This window comes from Chiloscyllium plagiosum, unplaced genomic scaffold (assembly GCF_037043375.1).
Source record: "Chiloscyllium plagiosum isolate Xiang-an unplaced genomic scaffold, Cpla_swu_hap1 HiC_scaffold_11, whole genome shotgun sequence".
NCBI classification, from domain to species: Eukaryota; Metazoa; Chordata; class Chondrichthyes; order Orectolobiformes; family Hemiscylliidae; genus Chiloscyllium; species Chiloscyllium plagiosum.
The window spans coordinates 53,040,840-53,058,316 of NW_028270149.1; the positions used below are offsets into that span (position 1 = coordinate 53,040,840).

General features: G+C 41.3%; 1 protein-coding gene across 1 annotated transcript in view; it reads left to right on the top strand.

Moving 5' to 3' along the window:
- srpx2 (sushi-repeat containing protein X-linked 2) overlaps positions 1–17,195 on the top strand; it is a 70,289-nt gene extending 53,094 nt beyond the window's left edge. Inside the window, exons 7-11 of the mRNA XM_043704663.2 lie at positions 1,665–1,786; positions 5,033–5,212; positions 6,839–6,972; positions 9,044–9,165; positions 14,804–17,195. Coding sequence (XP_043560598.1) covers positions 1,665–1,786; positions 5,033–5,212; positions 6,839–6,972; positions 9,044–9,165; positions 14,804–14,984 — 739 coding nt within the window. The 3' untranslated portion in view covers positions 14,985–17,195. The remainder of the gene's footprint in view (positions 1–1,664; positions 1,787–5,032; positions 5,213–6,838; positions 6,973–9,043; positions 9,166–14,803) is intronic.
- Positions 17,196–17,477: the final 282 nt, after the last annotated feature.

Here is a 17,477-nt window from a genome sequence, read left to right on the forward strand (position 1 = left end):
ACCCCACCAAAGATGGTTTAAATAACTCATTTAATACTAAATACTGTTATAATTGTAGCAGCACAAATATTTAAATTAAATTTCATTTAAATGTTCATATATTTGTAATGAGCTTTCAAAGATCAGTGCAATTTACTTTTCTCGGGACCTGGAGTACAGATGCCAATTGTACTTCCCTGCCTCTGGGATGGAATAATTCTATTCTGGCTCCAGATTTGATATTCTAGTGTGTGGCGCATCTCATCCTAACAGCTGCAGCATTTGATAATATGTCAGATTTGATTCTGTGTTCCTTCACTGGTGAGTTTGAAAGCAGAGGACATGTAAAATCCAGTGGATGATCTCCCTGCCATGTACCAGGTACCCTGACCTGTCAGAAGTCATACATACAGAAGCATCATCAAGCTACCTGCTTGCTCTTTGTCGTCTTGAGGCCATTATGGTGCCAATGAATCACCACATAAAGAGCTCATCTGTACTGTTGGCATTTACCCATTCTGATGGGAGGCCAAAGGAATTAGGGAAATAGTCATAGAGATGTACAGCACGAAAACAGACCCTTCGGTGCAACTCGTCCATGCCAATCAGATATCCTAACTTAATCTAGTCCCATTTGCCAGCACTTGGCCAATATCCCTCTAAACCCTTCCTATTCATATACCCATCCAGATGCCTTTTAAATGTTGTAATTGTACCAGCCTCCACCACTTCCTCTGGCAGCTCATTCCGTACACGCACCACCCTCTGTGTGAAAAAGTTGCTGTTAGGTCCCTTTTATATCTTTCCCTTCCCACCCTAAACCTATGCCCTCTAGTTCTGGACTCCCCCACCCCAGGGAAAAGACTTTGTCTATTTATCCTATGCATGCCTCTCATGATTTTATAAACCTCTATAAGGTCACCCCTCAGCCTTTGATGTTCCAGGGAAAAGAGCCCTAGCCTATTTCAGCCTCTCCCTATAGCTCAAATCCTTCAACCCTGGCAACATCCTTGTAAATCTTTCCTGAACCCTCTCAAGTTTCACAACATCCTTCCGATAGGAAGGAGACAATTGCATGCAATATTCCAACAGTGGCCCAACCAATGTCCTGTACATAACCTCCCAACTCCTGTACTCAATGTGGAAGGATTAGATGTGTTGGCTGGTATCAGGAGTAACTAGGCCCTCTGGGCCCATTGAAGGCATTGGTCCAATTTCCCACAACCTCTTCAACCTGGCACTACACCTCGTCTCCCTTTTTGAGATCCCCCAAGTGCAGACTTACCTGGGTTTCTCCCATGGTGAGACAGCCTGTAGTGCCAGCAGTAATTGTTGATTGGTGCTAGGTGGATGGAGAGTTGTCCATTCTCTAGAGAGATGCAGGATCTCCTTTAGGCAATTAATGTTGCTCCCTGCATTAAATTGTGGTGGGGAAAGCATCTAAACCATGAGCAGGCCCTTTCCAACAGTTTAGCTGGGATGAAGAGTGGGAACCTGTAAAATCTAAGCCGGGATAACTAGTACCATTCCAGCAACTTGGCAAGATAATGCAGCTATGATTAACATCTTATGATTTGATGCTGTGAGCATATATATTTACAGAATTCTTCAGCAGTAATTTGTCAAATACTCAGATGTGACAGACAGATAATAAACCTTTCCTCTTTCCTTTCATTCTTTCACAGAATAGTTCTGAGAGGACCACCCTCAGGTTCTGAATTTGGAAAGGGGGAGCATATTATTCGCTATGTAGCATATGACAGAGAGAGGAACAAAGCCTCCTGCAAGTTTACTGTCACGGTTCATGGTCAGTAACCTACTACATAGTTTGCTTCTCTCATGTTTAACATCTTCAGGGATGTATGATAGCATGGTGCCAACAATAAAAAAATATATTCATAGGAATTGTTCAGTTGAAATAAACCATCAGAGAAACAAACATTCAGAGTAAGAAATGTAAAATCACTTCAAAGAATAATAAGAGAGAAAATGTGAGTGGCTGAGCTTTTGTGTAAACAATAAAAATAGATTGGAAGACAGCAAAAGCAGTGAATAAGAGAAAATGAGTTCGAAATTTTGTCAAGTAATGGAGGTCAGGGAAAGCTGAAACTCCAGTACTCCCATTCCATCGGCACAAGTGAAATGGATCAGAACTTTTATTTGCTCAATTCCATCCCCACTGACATCCATATCTCAAATCTTGAGCTTCAGGTGATTTATCTGGTAGGAATATCATTAGAAGCTTGAGGCATACAAAGATGGGATATCACTCATTCAACATTTACTCCCTTAAATTAGAGCAGAGCTCTGCCTGCTTCTATCAGTACCAAACCCATATGATATGACATTGTCATGACACATTCCCCTTGTACTTGCTCTGTTGCTATTATCAGAGTACTGATACAGTTAAGCCCTGTATTCTATATTCTCCCTTCCCAGCCCCACAAGCCCAAGTGATTAAATTTCTAAGGAAAGATGGAACACTTACAGACATATACAAAGTTGTGGAGGGCAATGGATGTAAAATGTATGCACTGGCCCATCTCCTGAGGTTTACACCTATAAGTTCAGGCCATTGTTTTTGAGTCAGGAACTGCTTTCTGATGGATGAAGCTTTAGAACTATTCAAATCCCTACAGTGTGGAAACAGACCCTTTGGCCCAACTAGTCCACAACAACCCTCAGAAGAGTACCCGACCCAAACTCATTCCACATTACTCTACATTTACCCCTGACCAATACGCCTAACCCACACTTCCCTGAACATTATGGACCATTTAGCATGGTCAGTTCACCTAACCTGCACATCTTCAGATTGTGGGAGGAAACCAGAGCAAATCCATGCAGACATGGGAAGAATGTGTGAACTCCACACAGACAGTCGCCCAAGGCTAGAATTGAACCCAGGTCCCTGGCACTGAGGCAGCAGTGTTAACCACTGAATGTCCAATCCCCTTGGATATAAGTGAGATTAGGGTTCCAGGTTGGTGCATTTCAGTTTGGAGATATTTTGAATTATTTATGAGATATTTAGGAACTTTATTGTCATAGATAGTAGAAGTCCATGTTATCCCTCCAATTTTATTTGCCTTTCGTCTCTCTACTTTCCTGATTTGCTGACTCATGCTGCATTGGGACTAGATAAACTTTGATAGTTGTACAAATTCTCACCCAAGAAGCTATTACTGATTTGTGAACCTCCGCAGAGGTGACAGCAGGCTAGTTTGATCAATAGGCTGTCACTGGTGCTAATCTTGCACTAACCTGACGTCCACACATTTACATTCAGGACACATCAGTCAGCAACAATCAGGAGTGGAAAGCCTTTTAATTCAAGCACTGGGTACTAAGGCCAATTGTAGTGATCACTTAGCTGCCTTGGAAGGCATTAGGTAGTTTAGTGTAGATAATCATCTTCTGTACTCCTTAGTAGAACATGCCAGGATATTTATCAACTACGCCATTAGGTAGTCTTACTGTGCATGCTAGTTACTATAAAGCTGGAAATGATTGACTATTTTAGAAGATGAGTTCTCAACCTGTTTGTATGACAGCATCTTGTTTAAATGAATTGCTTAATGCTTCTGCAAATATGTTAGAGGAATGTTATAATGCTAAGAAATTTGTCCATAACATTACCATCAACAATCCCTCTATTTGGATAAACAACTTTTTTTTTATTCTGGAAAGAATGAGACCTGTGGGAGATCCTACTGAAGTATTCAAGATAATTGCTAATGATGTATATGAGATGATTAAGAAGTTTATAAAAAGGGGAAATGATTTCAGGCTGAGAGTTGCAGGCTGTTTGGATTTGACTGTTCAATTGTGCCGGGTAAATAGTGGGACAACTGCCCAGGCAGCTAATGGAGGTGAATAGTCTTCTAGAGATATTACAGAGTCCAAGAGACAATTATTAAATATGTAAGTTAGACAGATTGGTCGGTCACTCACAATTCTTTACATCTGTTTAACTGTATCATTTGCCAGTGTTCCTCTCTCTACAATTTGAATAATGATCACAGATCACAGTGGTCATAGTTTTTTGAGCTTTAAAGTCAATATCTCTCCTGTTCTCATCACTTATTGTGATTTTATACGTCCCCCTTTGGGGAATGGAGGAATATATCCTTTATTTGTTGGCTCTGACTTTGCAAGGGCTGTAACTGCAATATAACTGCAGTTAAATCATATGTTAAGTGATAGTTAAGTTTCAGAAGTAGGGTTTATTTCACACACTCTTAGACACTAGAGTGGGGGAAGTTGGGTAATACTTCACAACGTAGGTATTGATACAAGCAACGAGGAGAAAGATAATTGAACAAAAATATTCAATTAGTGAAAATTAAGCTTGAATAACATTTTCTCTTTGCTTTTTAAGATGGAGTCCAAAATTCTAAAGTTGGTGTTGCAAGTGTAGAATGCTTTGTGGGGATGGTTGGTTGGCAAGTCAGAAGCAGAGTGAAAGTAGGAAATGTCCTCTCCTCCAAAATCTTATAAGGATTTTTTTTTCGGGGTGTAGCACCTACTCTGTGTTGATGAATGAAAATTTTACTTGCAGGGGCAGGTTGTTAGCTGTTTTTAAATTATTGTACAGATCAGAAGCTTTTTTTTATTGTAGCTTACAGTAAAGGGCATTGAATCAGTAGATGTGAAAGGAGCAGCTTCGACCTCTTACCTGTCTGCTCTTTTTCTTTCAAAATTATGAGTTCAGCAACAGTTGGGTTCTATACCTTGGAGGTCATGTGAGCAAACCTCTTTGTCCTGGGAAGAGAAACAGTTACCCTGGAGACTCCAAGGATTAAGTGGAAAGTCATTAACACTATTTCATTATGTAAATGTTTCTCATGGAGACAATAGTTTCTCTCTCAGATTTGTAACACAGTGTGAGCATTCTGGACCCATCAGGACATTAATTGGTTGCTGTTGAGAGGGTTCCAGAAGATTTTTGCCAAGTTCAGTCATGTGATTATAAAAGTGGACTCTTCAGTTTGTTTGAAAACAGTCTGTGATAAGCATCAACATTTTTTCCCTCTGTTTCTGACATTGCCAGTTAGAAGATGCCCCGTGCTGAAGCCCCCAGTCCATGGTTACATCACTTGTACATCGGCTGGTAATAACTATGGGGCAACCTGTACTTACACATGTGAGGGAGGCTACGAGCGACAGGGGATCTCCAAAAGAGTGTGTCTGTTTAATCGAAGCTGGTCTGGACTGGCACCATCTTGTGTACGTAAGTGGATTTAGTTAAATATTGGAAAGGTGGCACTGTAATCCCATCCATGGGAAATGAGCACTCGGGCCTCTGTGTTGCTAGTGCTGCTGCAGCATATTGCTTTATAAATGGGATAAAGTGCAACTGTATGGATACATATTTAGATGAATGAAGTTCTGTTTACAGCACGGTAATCAGCAGCCATCATAAAAAAATGTTGTATTTCTAATGCTAAACTTGGATACATTAGTCAATATTATGACCGCTGTCAGTCAGACACATGGATATTATGTGATCTTGGGTATGTTATGGAGGTGGGCTTGATTGGGTTGTTGGCAGACCACCACTTTCCCATCCACTCCTGAGTTGACTTGTAAAATTAGAAGCACATATAAATACATACTTAAAGGCCAATTGAACGTATTTTAAAACTTTAATACGGTTGGCAGGGACAGCTGAACAGAAGTGGGCATCCTTTTTTTTAACTGAAATGTATCAAGAGAAGGAAGAGGAGGTGGTTACTACCCTCAGAAGACCCTCAGTTTTACACAGGGAAAATCTGTCCCGGAAGAATCTGCCTCCTTCCTTCCCTGTAAAATATACTCCAAAAACGCTGCCGTCTCCCCTAATACCTTCCACCCATTATCCTGGACCTGGGTTAACACAGATACTTGTTTTCTTCTTTGAGGGCCTGTCTGTACCTCCAGCTCTACCAGCTGGGTCACATGACATTCAAGTTTGAGGTTGTCTCATAGAAAGCAGTTTGCATTCTTCACAAATACAACCATTATAGCTACTGTCAGCTAATGTCATTTTCTTTGAAAATTGTCTTGCCAAACATTACATGATCTATATCTAGCTGATGACAAATTAATGTTTCAGATATTACATCTTCATAATAAAGTGAACAGCCATAGTTGCTTCAAATTTGTACTTGGACTGTAATGATTCCAACCAAAAGCTTCCCTGAATTATCAAAGGCAAGAGAAAAAGTAAAATGTATCCATGTTCTGAATTGAAACAATAATCCAAGTGTTATTGGAGGAAGGCTTATGAGGTAAAAGAGGTATGAGGAACACGTAAAGAAAAAACATTGACAACAAGTAGAAATTGAACAAGAGAAAACTATAAATTGTGGGCGGGATTGGTACAGGGTTGATCTCAGCTTAACTCTGGAATGCAGATACCAACTGAAGACCAGACACTTTTCCACAAGGTGAGAAAGAAGTGTTGTTTTGATTTTCACCTTGGACATGTATTGCTTTCTTATTTGTAATTGACAATTCAAGGAAGGTAGAAAAATGTATTTCAATCAATCAGTGCAAAATGTAGTCACTGTAGGTGGGTAACATTCATGGCTTTTGGGGATCAGCATATAAAGAAACCTTGTTTGTGTGCTCTTGTTCCTGTGATGCTGTGTCTTCACAACAGTGTGAGCTTGGTGAATTTAGCATAAATAATGTCAGCACAAAGCTGCTATGTTGCATAACTGGACATAGTTAGGGAGTACTTTTGCCCCTTCTTCACCTCCTCCAATGACTGTCTCTGTCTCTGTATACTCAGGCTACCAAGTACATTTTCAGTTAAGAGAAACATGTTATATATGCAATGTGATGGTTACACATTTCTCTTATATAATTGCAGCAATTGAAATTAATGTTGATGTGAATTCGGTGGCTGCTCTCTTGGACCAGTTTTATGAGATGCAGCGTCTCCTCATCATATCCTCTCCAAGTGCATCTGATATGTACTACAACCTACAAATGAACATGCTACAGGTTTGTAAATAGGACCTGAGAGTCAATACCGATGAGCAGAGGTAATATCTTCAAATTAAATTTCTGCCTGTTCTGCACAGGGGAAAGACTTTCACAATAAGAATTTGTGATTCATGGCAATGTAGGAATTTGTGTCTCATAAGGATTTAAAATGGATTGTTACATTCATTCATCACTTTGATCAAAGATACATTGAGACTTTTCTCAAATGAATGACCTGATGAACAACTTTTCACAAAGAAGTGTCTAGAAAATTTTGTGATACAGGTAGTTCTCGGATAACACACGTTTCAGCAGCGCGATTTGGCTATAACATTGCTGAAATGTTAGGGAACAGTATTTTCATACTTACCTTCGTTTGTAATAGTACGATTTCAGCGGCAATCAGTTCAGGCTTTGCGCGTTACTGCGTATACGCCGATGTCAGCTGCCGACAGAGCAGCTTTCTGTGAGAGGTACTGCACAGAGTGCAGCTTTCTTACATTTTTTGATGTACTCTATTAAATATACTTTTGTTTCATTAATAAATATGATTTCAACCTTCATTTAGGCTGTTCTCTACTTTGCATTAGATTTTTGGAAGCTTTTTGAGTGACTGTGAGTGATAATTTTGCTGGTCTGCCCCGACCCCCTTTTTTCCCATAGGCATCATTATTTCGAAGCGATTTTCTATTAAGCAAAGCTTTTGCTGGAATGCAACTCTGGCAATTTATGAGGATTATCAGTAATTGAAAGGAAGCCCCTTGCTGTCCATCCCATTACCTTATGTGGAAATGCACTGGTAACACCTAACAGATGAGTGCTCTAAGCTAAAATTTTTAAATGAACTTTTCGTCAAATGTTGACCCGTTATATCCTAGTAACCAAATAGTGATTGGAGCAGCACAGACTGGAGTTTCGTATTGGGACCCCTGAAGAGTTCCACATGGGACTCACTCGGGAAACTGCAGACTCTGATGGACAATTCAACACTTAGTTTGGAGAGTTCTTCCATTTAGTTAATAGTTACCCAGGAAAAATGAAACAATTAAAAACCTAATCTAATTTCGGTGTAACAATTAAGCTGACCCCCCCATTCCCCATTGGGAATGGTAGCTGAGATAGTTGAACTCGCCCCCAACGACATAATTCCCTTAAGAGATTAAGGAGGGCTGATGGGAATGAGGAAACTCTCAGGATTTTTCTAATGAGATCTAAACCATAGGCTTTATTCTATGTAAATTGTGTCTCCTTTATTTAATCTTAATTTCCCTTCATGTTTGTAATGATGTGAAGCCAATGGAGCAAATAGTCCTTGCTTCGTTATTTTTGGACCATTGTGTATTCAAGTCTCATGTTCCAAACTAATGAAGTACGAACTGCTGTAAATGGTAGGGAGCCAGCAAAGTTTCTTGAGAGATTTCACTCAAAATGAATGAGCTGACAGATGAATAGATGGTGTTCTGAGACAGAGAGGTGTTGAGAGGATTCCACACTTGGGAAACGGACAAACCCAACTGACTGACTGGGTGATGAATGACATTGAAAATTATAGTTTATTTTTTGGGGGACTGAAAATTGTCGTATGACTAATTAATACAATGGGGATCTCTAATAACTAGATTAGATTAGGTTACATTACAGTGTGGAAACAGGCCCTTCGGCCCAACAAGTCCACACCGACCCGCCGAAGCATAACCCACCCATACCCCTACATTTACCCCTTACCTAACACTACGGGCAATTTAGCATGGCCAATTCACCTGACCTGCACATCTTTGTGACTGTGAGAGGAAACCGGAGCACCCGGAGGAAACCCACGCAGACACGGGGACAACGTGCAAACTCCACACGGTCAGTCGCCTGAGGCGGGAATTGAACCCGGGTCTCTGGCGCTGTGAGGCAGCAGTGCTAACCACAGTGCCACCGTGCCACCCACTAATGATTTCTTAAAATTCTAATCTTCCTATTTTATAAAATTTAATTATATTTGGTGTCCTCAAAGAGTAAAGACTGTCTTGGAGGTGTGTTTAGTGAATGTTGTTACTAACTACCCTCTCTTTTTGAAGTGTATTGTTTCTCTCCTTATTAGGAAGCTGCCTGTGGTCTGGAACTGAGACAAACAACAGTAATAGAATTGGTTGGAAATCCACCGAGAGCAGTAGGACGTATAAAAGAACAGCAGCTTTCTTCAGAAATTATTGAACAACTCAGGTAAAAGGCTATTGTGAATTAACTTTCAAATGTGGACTGAATTTATGATTTTGTTGTAAACTGAAGTTGGCTCAGAGGTGAGGTAAGAGTGGCATCAAGGATCCCGAGGATCATGGTTGCAACTGAATATTGTGGCATCGAGGAGCTCTAGCAAAACTGGAGTCAATGGAATTGAGTGGACTGGGGGAAATTCTCTGTTGGCTGGCGTTACACCTGGCAAAGGAAGATGGCTGTTGTGGTTGGAGGTCAGTTGTTTCAGCAGGAATTCCTCAAAGTGGTATCCTTGGCACAACGATTTTGAGCTACTTGATCAATGACCTATCAATAGATCAATGATCTCTCATAATGTTCGCTGATGACTGCGTAATGGTCAGAACCATTCTTTAGTTCTTAGTTGCTGAAACAGTCCATGCCCAAATGTAACAAGACCTGGATAATATCCAGGCTTGGGATGATGAATGGAAAGGAACATTTGTTCCAAACAAGTGCCAAGCAATGACCATCCCCAGCAAGATAGAATCTAACCATCACCCCTTGATGTTCAATGCTATCACCATCATTGAATCCTCCCAGTTTTCAACGTCCTAGGAATGCCAATGCCCAGGAACTGAACCAGACTAACCATATAAATATTGTGGCTGTAAGACCAGGTTAACAGCTAGGAATATTGCAGAGATTATCTCCCCTCTTGAATGTGCAATTGTTGTACCTTCTGCGGCTACTACGGCAGTGTGATGGAGTGTTAGGAGTGATGGAAGAGTGGGCCTGGGTGTCATGGAGCTAATGATTCCTGTAAGGCGCTGACAGTGAAGGGAAGGGGACAATGCATTTTTGTTTTGCTGGTTTGAGGTGGTGGAAATGGTGGAAGATGAATCTTTGAATGCAGAATCTGGTGGATTGGAAAATGAGCACATTAGAAATCCTATTGTTCTGGGAGCAGGTAAAGGGATGAGGGAAGAAATGTGAGAGATGTGTCAAACATGGATGAGGGTCCTATCAACCATGCTGAGGGGTAATTCTTGCCTGAGTAAAGAGCAGGACAAATCACAGGTACCCTGTTGGAAGGGGGCATCGTTGGAACTGATATGGCAGAGATGGAGAAACTGAGTAATTGGAATGGAATCCTTGCTAGAAATAGGAAGTTTAGTCATGGTAATAGTAGAAGTTGGTGAGTTTGTAGTGTGTGTTAGTGGATAGGCCATCTCCAGAAATGGAAACAGTGATGTCAAAGGAGGGTAGAGTTGAAAATGGACCAGGTGAAGGTGAGAGCAAAATGGAAATTAGAAGCAAAATTAATTAACTTTTTTCCAAATCTGGATGAGAGGAGGAAGATGGATGAAAGAAAGAGATGTAGGTGGGGCCCAAGTAGGACCAGAACAAATAATATTCCACATACCTATAAAGAAATGAGCATAAATGGGACCCAAGCTGATCCCTACAACCATATCTTTGACTTGGAGACAGTGAGACCAATTAAAGGAAAACTTGTTCAAAGTGAGAATGTTCTCAGCTGGATGAAGGCAAGTGTTGGTGGATTGGAATTATTCAGGCTCTTTACAAACAAGAAGTGGAGAGCCTTTAGGTGATCCTGATGGGGAATGGATGTGAAAAGAGATTGCACATCCATAGTGAAGAGAAGGCAGCTAGAGCCAGAAACAGGAAATTGTGAAACCGATGTAAAGTGTCAGAAGAATCAGAAATGTAAATGGAAAGAGACTGGATGAGACTGGGGAGATGTTGGGGCTTGAATCTAGTTTGGGAGAAATAAGTTCATGTAGGGTTAGAACAATTTGAAATGATGAGTTTGCCAGAGCAATCCTTTTTCGATTTTGCGATGGAGGTAGACAAAGGGCTGTGTGGTGTTGGGGGATTATGAAGTGCAAGTTGTGGTCAGTGACAGTCCTAGAAATAACCATTTGATGTTCTATGATGGAATAACAATCTAGGGGAGATTGGAGGAAGTATTTGAGAGTGCCAACTCAGCACCTGCATAGTAATGGTCAGCATACCAGGCTAGAACAGCTCTAGCCCTAGCAGGTTTGATAACAAAGTCAGAGTTAGACATGAGAGCACCGTGTAGCAGTTCCGAGAGAGATGTATTAGAGTGGGTGAGGTGAGCAGAGAAATTTAAGACAGCTGGTGTAATGTTGGCAGTTTTTGAAGACGTAAGATGCAACTAAAAGGCTAGAAGTGGGAGTCCAAGTGGAGGGTGAGTATTGAAGATGGTTGAAAAAGTCCATGGAGTGGCGAGTAGACTCCTGTCTGGATGTGAACGTAGGAGGTATAATTAGTAAGTTTGTAGATGACACCAAAATTAGTGATGTAATGGACAGCAAAGAAGGTTAACTAAGAATATGACAGGCCTTTGACCAATTGGGCCATTGGGCTGAGGAGTTGCAGATGGAGTTAATTTGGATAAATGTGAGGTGCTGCGTTTTGGAAAAGGAAATCAGAGCTGGGCTTATACGCTTAATGGCAAGGTCCTGGGGAGTGTTGCTGAACAAAGAAACCTTGGAGTGCAGGTTCAAAGCTCCTTTAAAATAGAGACGCAGATAGACAGGATAGTGAAGAAGGCATTTGGTATGCTTGCCTCTTTTGGTCAGAGCATTGAGTATAGAAAGTGGGAGGTCATGACGCGGTTGTACAGAACATTGGTTAGGCCATTTTGGAATACTGTGTGCAACTCTGGTCTCCCTGCTATAGGAAAGATGTTGTGAAACTTGAAAGGGTTCAGAAAAGATTTACAAGGATGTTGCCAGGGTTGGAGGATTTGAGCTATAGGAAGAGACTGAATAGGTTGGGCCTATTTTCCCTGGAGCTTCGGAGGTTGAGGGGTAACCTTATAGAGGTTTATAAAACCATGAGGGGCATGTATTTGGTAAATACATGTCCCTCATGGATTTTTTCCCTGGGATGGGAGAGTCCAAAACTAGAGGGCATAGGTTTAAGGTGTGAGTGGAAAAATTTAAAAGGGATCTAAGGGGCAACTTTTTCATGCAGAAAGTGGTGCAAGTATGGAATGAGCTGCCAGAGGAAGTGGCGGAGGCTGGTACAATTACAACATTTAGAAAAGGCATCTGAACAGGTGTGTATTAAATGCTGGCAAATGGGATAGATCAATTTAGGATATCTGGTCGGCATTGATGAGTTGAACTGTGGATCTGTCTCCATGCTGGACAGCTCAATGACTGTATGAAAATTGACGAAGTTGTGAGTCGTGAAGAAAGCCGTTAAAGGATTCTGCAGGATATAGGTCAGTTGAAATGTTGGGCAGAGAAATGACAGATGGAGTTTAATTTGTACAAGTGTGTGGTGATACATTTTTGGAGGTTAGTTGCAAGAGGAAAGTGTAAGTAAATGGCAAAGAACCCTTAGAAGCACTGATAAGCCAAAGGATTATGTCAACAGCTCCCTGAAAGTGGTATAGAAGGTGTGTGGCATTCTTGAGTATAAAAATTGGCATGCTATGTTGCAACTATATAAAGTTCTAGTTGGGTCATATTGGGAGTATTGTGTGTAGTTCTGGTTGGCATGTTTAAGAAGGATGTGGAGGTTTAGGAAGGATGTGGAGGCTTTGGAGAGTGTGCAAAAGAAGTTTACTGGGATGTTCCCTGGATTGGACTTTTGTAGCTGTAAGGGGAGGTTGGATAAACTTGGATTGGTTTCAGTAGAATGTTGGAGGCTGAGAGGCAATCTGATAGAGGTATAAACAAATTATGAGAAACCTGCACAGAGTGGATTGTTGGAGTCTTTTTCCCACAGTGGAAACATCAAATACTAGGGGTTTACGGTGAGAGGAGGCAAGCTTAAACGAGTTGTGCAATGCAATTATTTACAGAGGGTAGTAGATGCACTCGATTGCACTGCCAGGGGAGGTAGCAGAAGCAATTATGATATCAACTTTTAAAAGGAATTTGGACTGACGCACATGAACAGGCAGGGAATAGAGGGATACAGAGCTGAAAATGTGTTGCTGGAAAAGTGCAGCAGGTCAGGCAGCATCCAAGGAGCAGGAGAATCAACGTTTCGGGCATGAGCCCTTCTTCAGGGATGAGGAAAGTGTGCCAAGCAGGCTAAGATAAAAGGTAGGAAGGAGGGATTGGGGGAGGGGTGTTGGAAATGCGATAGGTGGAAGGAGGTTAAGGTGAGGGTGATAGGCCGGAGTGGGGGTGGGGGTGGGGGCGGGGAGGTCAGGAAGAAGATTGCAGGTTAGGAAGGTGGTGCTGAGTTCGAGGGTTGGGACTGAGACAAGGTGGGGGGAGGGGAAATGAGGAAGCTGGAGAAATCTGAGTTCATCCCTTGTGGTTGGAGGGTTCCTAGGCGGAAGATGAGGTGGTCTTCCTCCAGCCGTCGTGTTGCTATGGTCTGGCGATGGAGGAGTCCAAGGACGCGCATGTCCTTGGTGGAGTGGGAGGGGGGAGTTGAAGTGTTGAGCTACGGGGTGGTTGGGTTGGTTGGTCCGGGTGTCCCAGAGGTGTTCTCTGAAACGTTCCGCAAGTAGGCGGCCTGTCTCCCCAATATAGAGGAGGCCACATCGGGTGCAGCGGATGCAGTAAATGATGTGTGTGGAGGTGCAGGTGAATTTGTGGCGGATATGGAAGGATCCCTTGGGGCCTTGGCGGGAAGTAAGGGGGGAGGTGTGGGCACAAGTTTTGCATTTCTTGCGGTTGCAGGGGAAGGTGCCGGGAGTGGAGGTTGGGTTTGTGGGGGGTGTGGACCTGACGAGGGAGTCATGGAGGGAGTGGTCTTTTCGGAACGCTGATAGGGGTGGGGAGGGGAGGAAAATACACTGGCACCACCCCCCACCTTTTCCTCCGCTACATCGATGACTGACTGTGTCGGCGCTGCCTCGTGCTTCCACGAGGAGGTTGAACATTTCATCCACTTTACTAACACCTTCCACCCCGACCTCAAATTTACATGGACCATCTCAGACTCCTCCCTCCCCTTCCTAGCCCTCTCCATTTCTATCTCGGGCGACCGAATCAACACGGACATTTACTATAAACCGACCGACTCCCACAGCTACCTAGACTACACCTCATGGCACCCTGTCAAGTTTAATAGGTGTTTGTTCCAGTGATTTCTGGGACTTTTAGTTGGAGGATGGAGTGGGGAAAAGAAGTTGCTCTGACCCAATGCCTTCAATGTGGAATGCCCATTGTACAGATGTAAATGAGTGTAATACTTAAGTATCTAACTAATTTTTCTGGGAACTTGCTTGCTGCCCCCGATGCAGAGCCACTCATTGAAGCATGATACTTAACCCAGGATTTCATGATTGAATGGTCAGTCGGGGTCCCAAATGTAGACTGAAGGATCCAACAAAACATGGGATGCAATTCCAATCACACCTTGGCGTTGTAGCATTTCGGCCAGGACACAATGACATGCCAGAGAACAATTCTTGTAGTAACTTGCATGAGGGTGAACTAAGAGGCAGGCGAGTATGTCCGAGAGATTTGAGAAAGAAAAATGCATGTTGATAGGAACTTGTACTCATTTTTTTATATTTTGTAGTATGTTAATTTTCATATTAGTTGATAACTTTGTATGAATAACACACACATCTGCTTATGAATTACGAATGTTGCTTTGCAACCTTGATAACCTTACTTCTTTTCTGGTTCCTTTGCAGGCAAGTTTTTTACTTATCCAGTATGCAGTTTAACGCTGTCCTGGTTGACAAATATGGTGCAGACAGAGAGCGTTATATTCAACCAGTTGCATCCAGTGAGCTGTTTCCATTCATAGATATTTACTTACTCCAGAAGGAGGAAAAAACTATCCTGCAGGAAAGAGAGAATTTCTGTAACTAAAACTCAAACTTGACAAACGTTTTATATATTTCTAACCATCAACAACTTGTATTCATACAGTGCTTGTGAAATAGTAAACCATCTTAAAACACTTCAGAGGAATGTTATCAAACAAAATTTGACACCAAGTCGCCATAGGACATACTAATGTAGATGGCTAAAATCCTGGTCAAAGAGTAAGATTTTAATGAGCCTCTTAAAAGAGGGAAGAGAAGTGGGGAGTTTTTTTGAAAAAAAACCTCCAAGTTGAGCATCTTGGTAGCTGAAGGCTGGTTTGTCAATAATAGAAATAGTAAAAGTGGTGAGGCTCAACGTGGCAGACTCAAGTTCTCATCAAATTGTGTGACCTGAGTTTCAGTTTGAGAGTTGATCTTTAAAGATTAATCCTTTCCTCAACTTCCGATAGGATCACTTCTGTCATTTGATATTAAAAATACTTGTTTTTTTTATGAATAGAAAAATATACAAAACTGATTTTCTGTAACAAGGGATGAATTTCAAATATTTGCAGTTATACATGTACAAAAGCTAGAACATTTTCTAAAACAAATGTATTTGGGAAACATGAGATGACCATTTAGCTGATCAAGCCTGCATGACTTATTCATTCATGAGATATTGGCATTGCTGGCTAGGTTAATATTTATTACCCATTGCTAGTTGCCCAGAGGGCAGTTAAAAGTCAACCACGTTGCTGTGGGTCTGGAGTCATTTGTAGGCTAGACCAGGTAAGGATGGCAGTTTACATTTTGAGGGGCATGAGTGAACCAGATAGATAGGTTTTTCTGACAATTGCCAATGGCTTCATGGTAATCAATAGATACTTAATTCAAGATTTTTTAAAATTGAACTCAAATTCCACTGTGCTATGGGCAGAATTTGAATCATTCAGAATCCTCAGAACTTGACTTGGGCCTCTGGATTAACAGTCTAGTGATAATACCTCCCCGAAATGACCTGATGAATGATATGTATTTTGTCCATCCATGGATATTCCCTAATTTATTCTTTCCCCTGAGAGCCATAGAGAATCGCAAGGAAAGTTCCAGAGAAAACTTAAATGTATTTTTGACACTACTTTCACTCAAAAATTCTCAAACATAACCGCCAGCCTATCAATTTACTATTTAAATCTACATTATAAAACATTGCCCAGTTTGCAAAAAATTGACTGAAGTTTCCCTCAAAGTTTTTGACTTGCATCATTCTTTAATTTTAATTCATTCACAAGATGTGAACACTGCTTACAATGCAATGCTCATTCTAATTCCACTTAAGTGAAATGGCTTGCAATGCCATTTCAGAGGTAGACAAGCAGGAGGCTGGAAGAACATCCAAAACATTGACTTCTCCTCATCCTGATGCTGCCTGGTTTTCTGTGTGCCTCCAGCCTCCTGCTTACCTACCCTGGATTCCAGCATCTGCAGTTTTTTTTTGTCTCATCCCATATCAGAGGGCAGTTAAGATCAATCATTATTGATTTGATGTCATATTAGACAAGACAGGTAAGGTTTCCTTCCGAAAAGAACATTAGTGAACCAAATGGTTGTTATAACAACTCAGTACATGTTTACCAATGATACTAGCTTTTAATTTCATGTTTGTTTTTATTAACAGAATTTAAATTTTTGAGCTGCAATGGTGGGACTTGATCTCATGTCTCCAGATTGTTAATCTAAGCCTCTTTGTTACTTGCTTTGTAACCCAAAAGCATTATGGTGGTTGAATAGTGTTTTTGCTAGCTATCTAAAAAAGGTAGTTTCCAATGCAAATCAGTACACAAATCATCTCATTCAAGTCAAGACATCCTGAGTTACTGAGTTTGGGGATTGTGAGTTGAATTATAAGTTGTCTTGTCTGGAGATATGGATCTTACTTTTGAGAACAGGAATCCTCAATGAATTGTTGCAGCCCTTTGATAAGCAGCTCTTCAACTGGAAACTTCCAAGTATGAGTCTGGCTCAGAAGGGCAGAATTAAGCTTGTCAGTATGTTGGGTTACCAGAGGCACTGAATTATTCCAACTGAGTCAGGACTTTTCCAAACAGGAAGTAAACTACTTTCAAGGTTTGTTTGAAAATCAAGAGCTAACTTATGGGAAGCATGTGCTTTCCTAAGAAATGTCATAATTCAGAATGACTGTAAAGGAATTGTTTGTGCTGAATACTAATCATTCATGCATTCTGTGTTAAATAAAATCCTCATGATTTCTAGCTGAAGTCTCGGTCTGAGTGTGTTTAACCTCAGCAGGAAAGATACAAAGAATAGCCACAAACAGTACATTTCTGTAAATGGAGTACAATGGAAATGACTTTCTGATTAACCAGAATCTCACACCATCATTAACCTAGATATTCGGCAGATCACTACTAAGTTCCTCCTCCCCCACAACTCATGACATCCTGACTTGGGAAATGTATCGTAATTTGTTCACTGGGTCAAAGATTTGGATCTCCTTGCCTAATTTCACTGTGGGTGAATCTAAACTATAAGG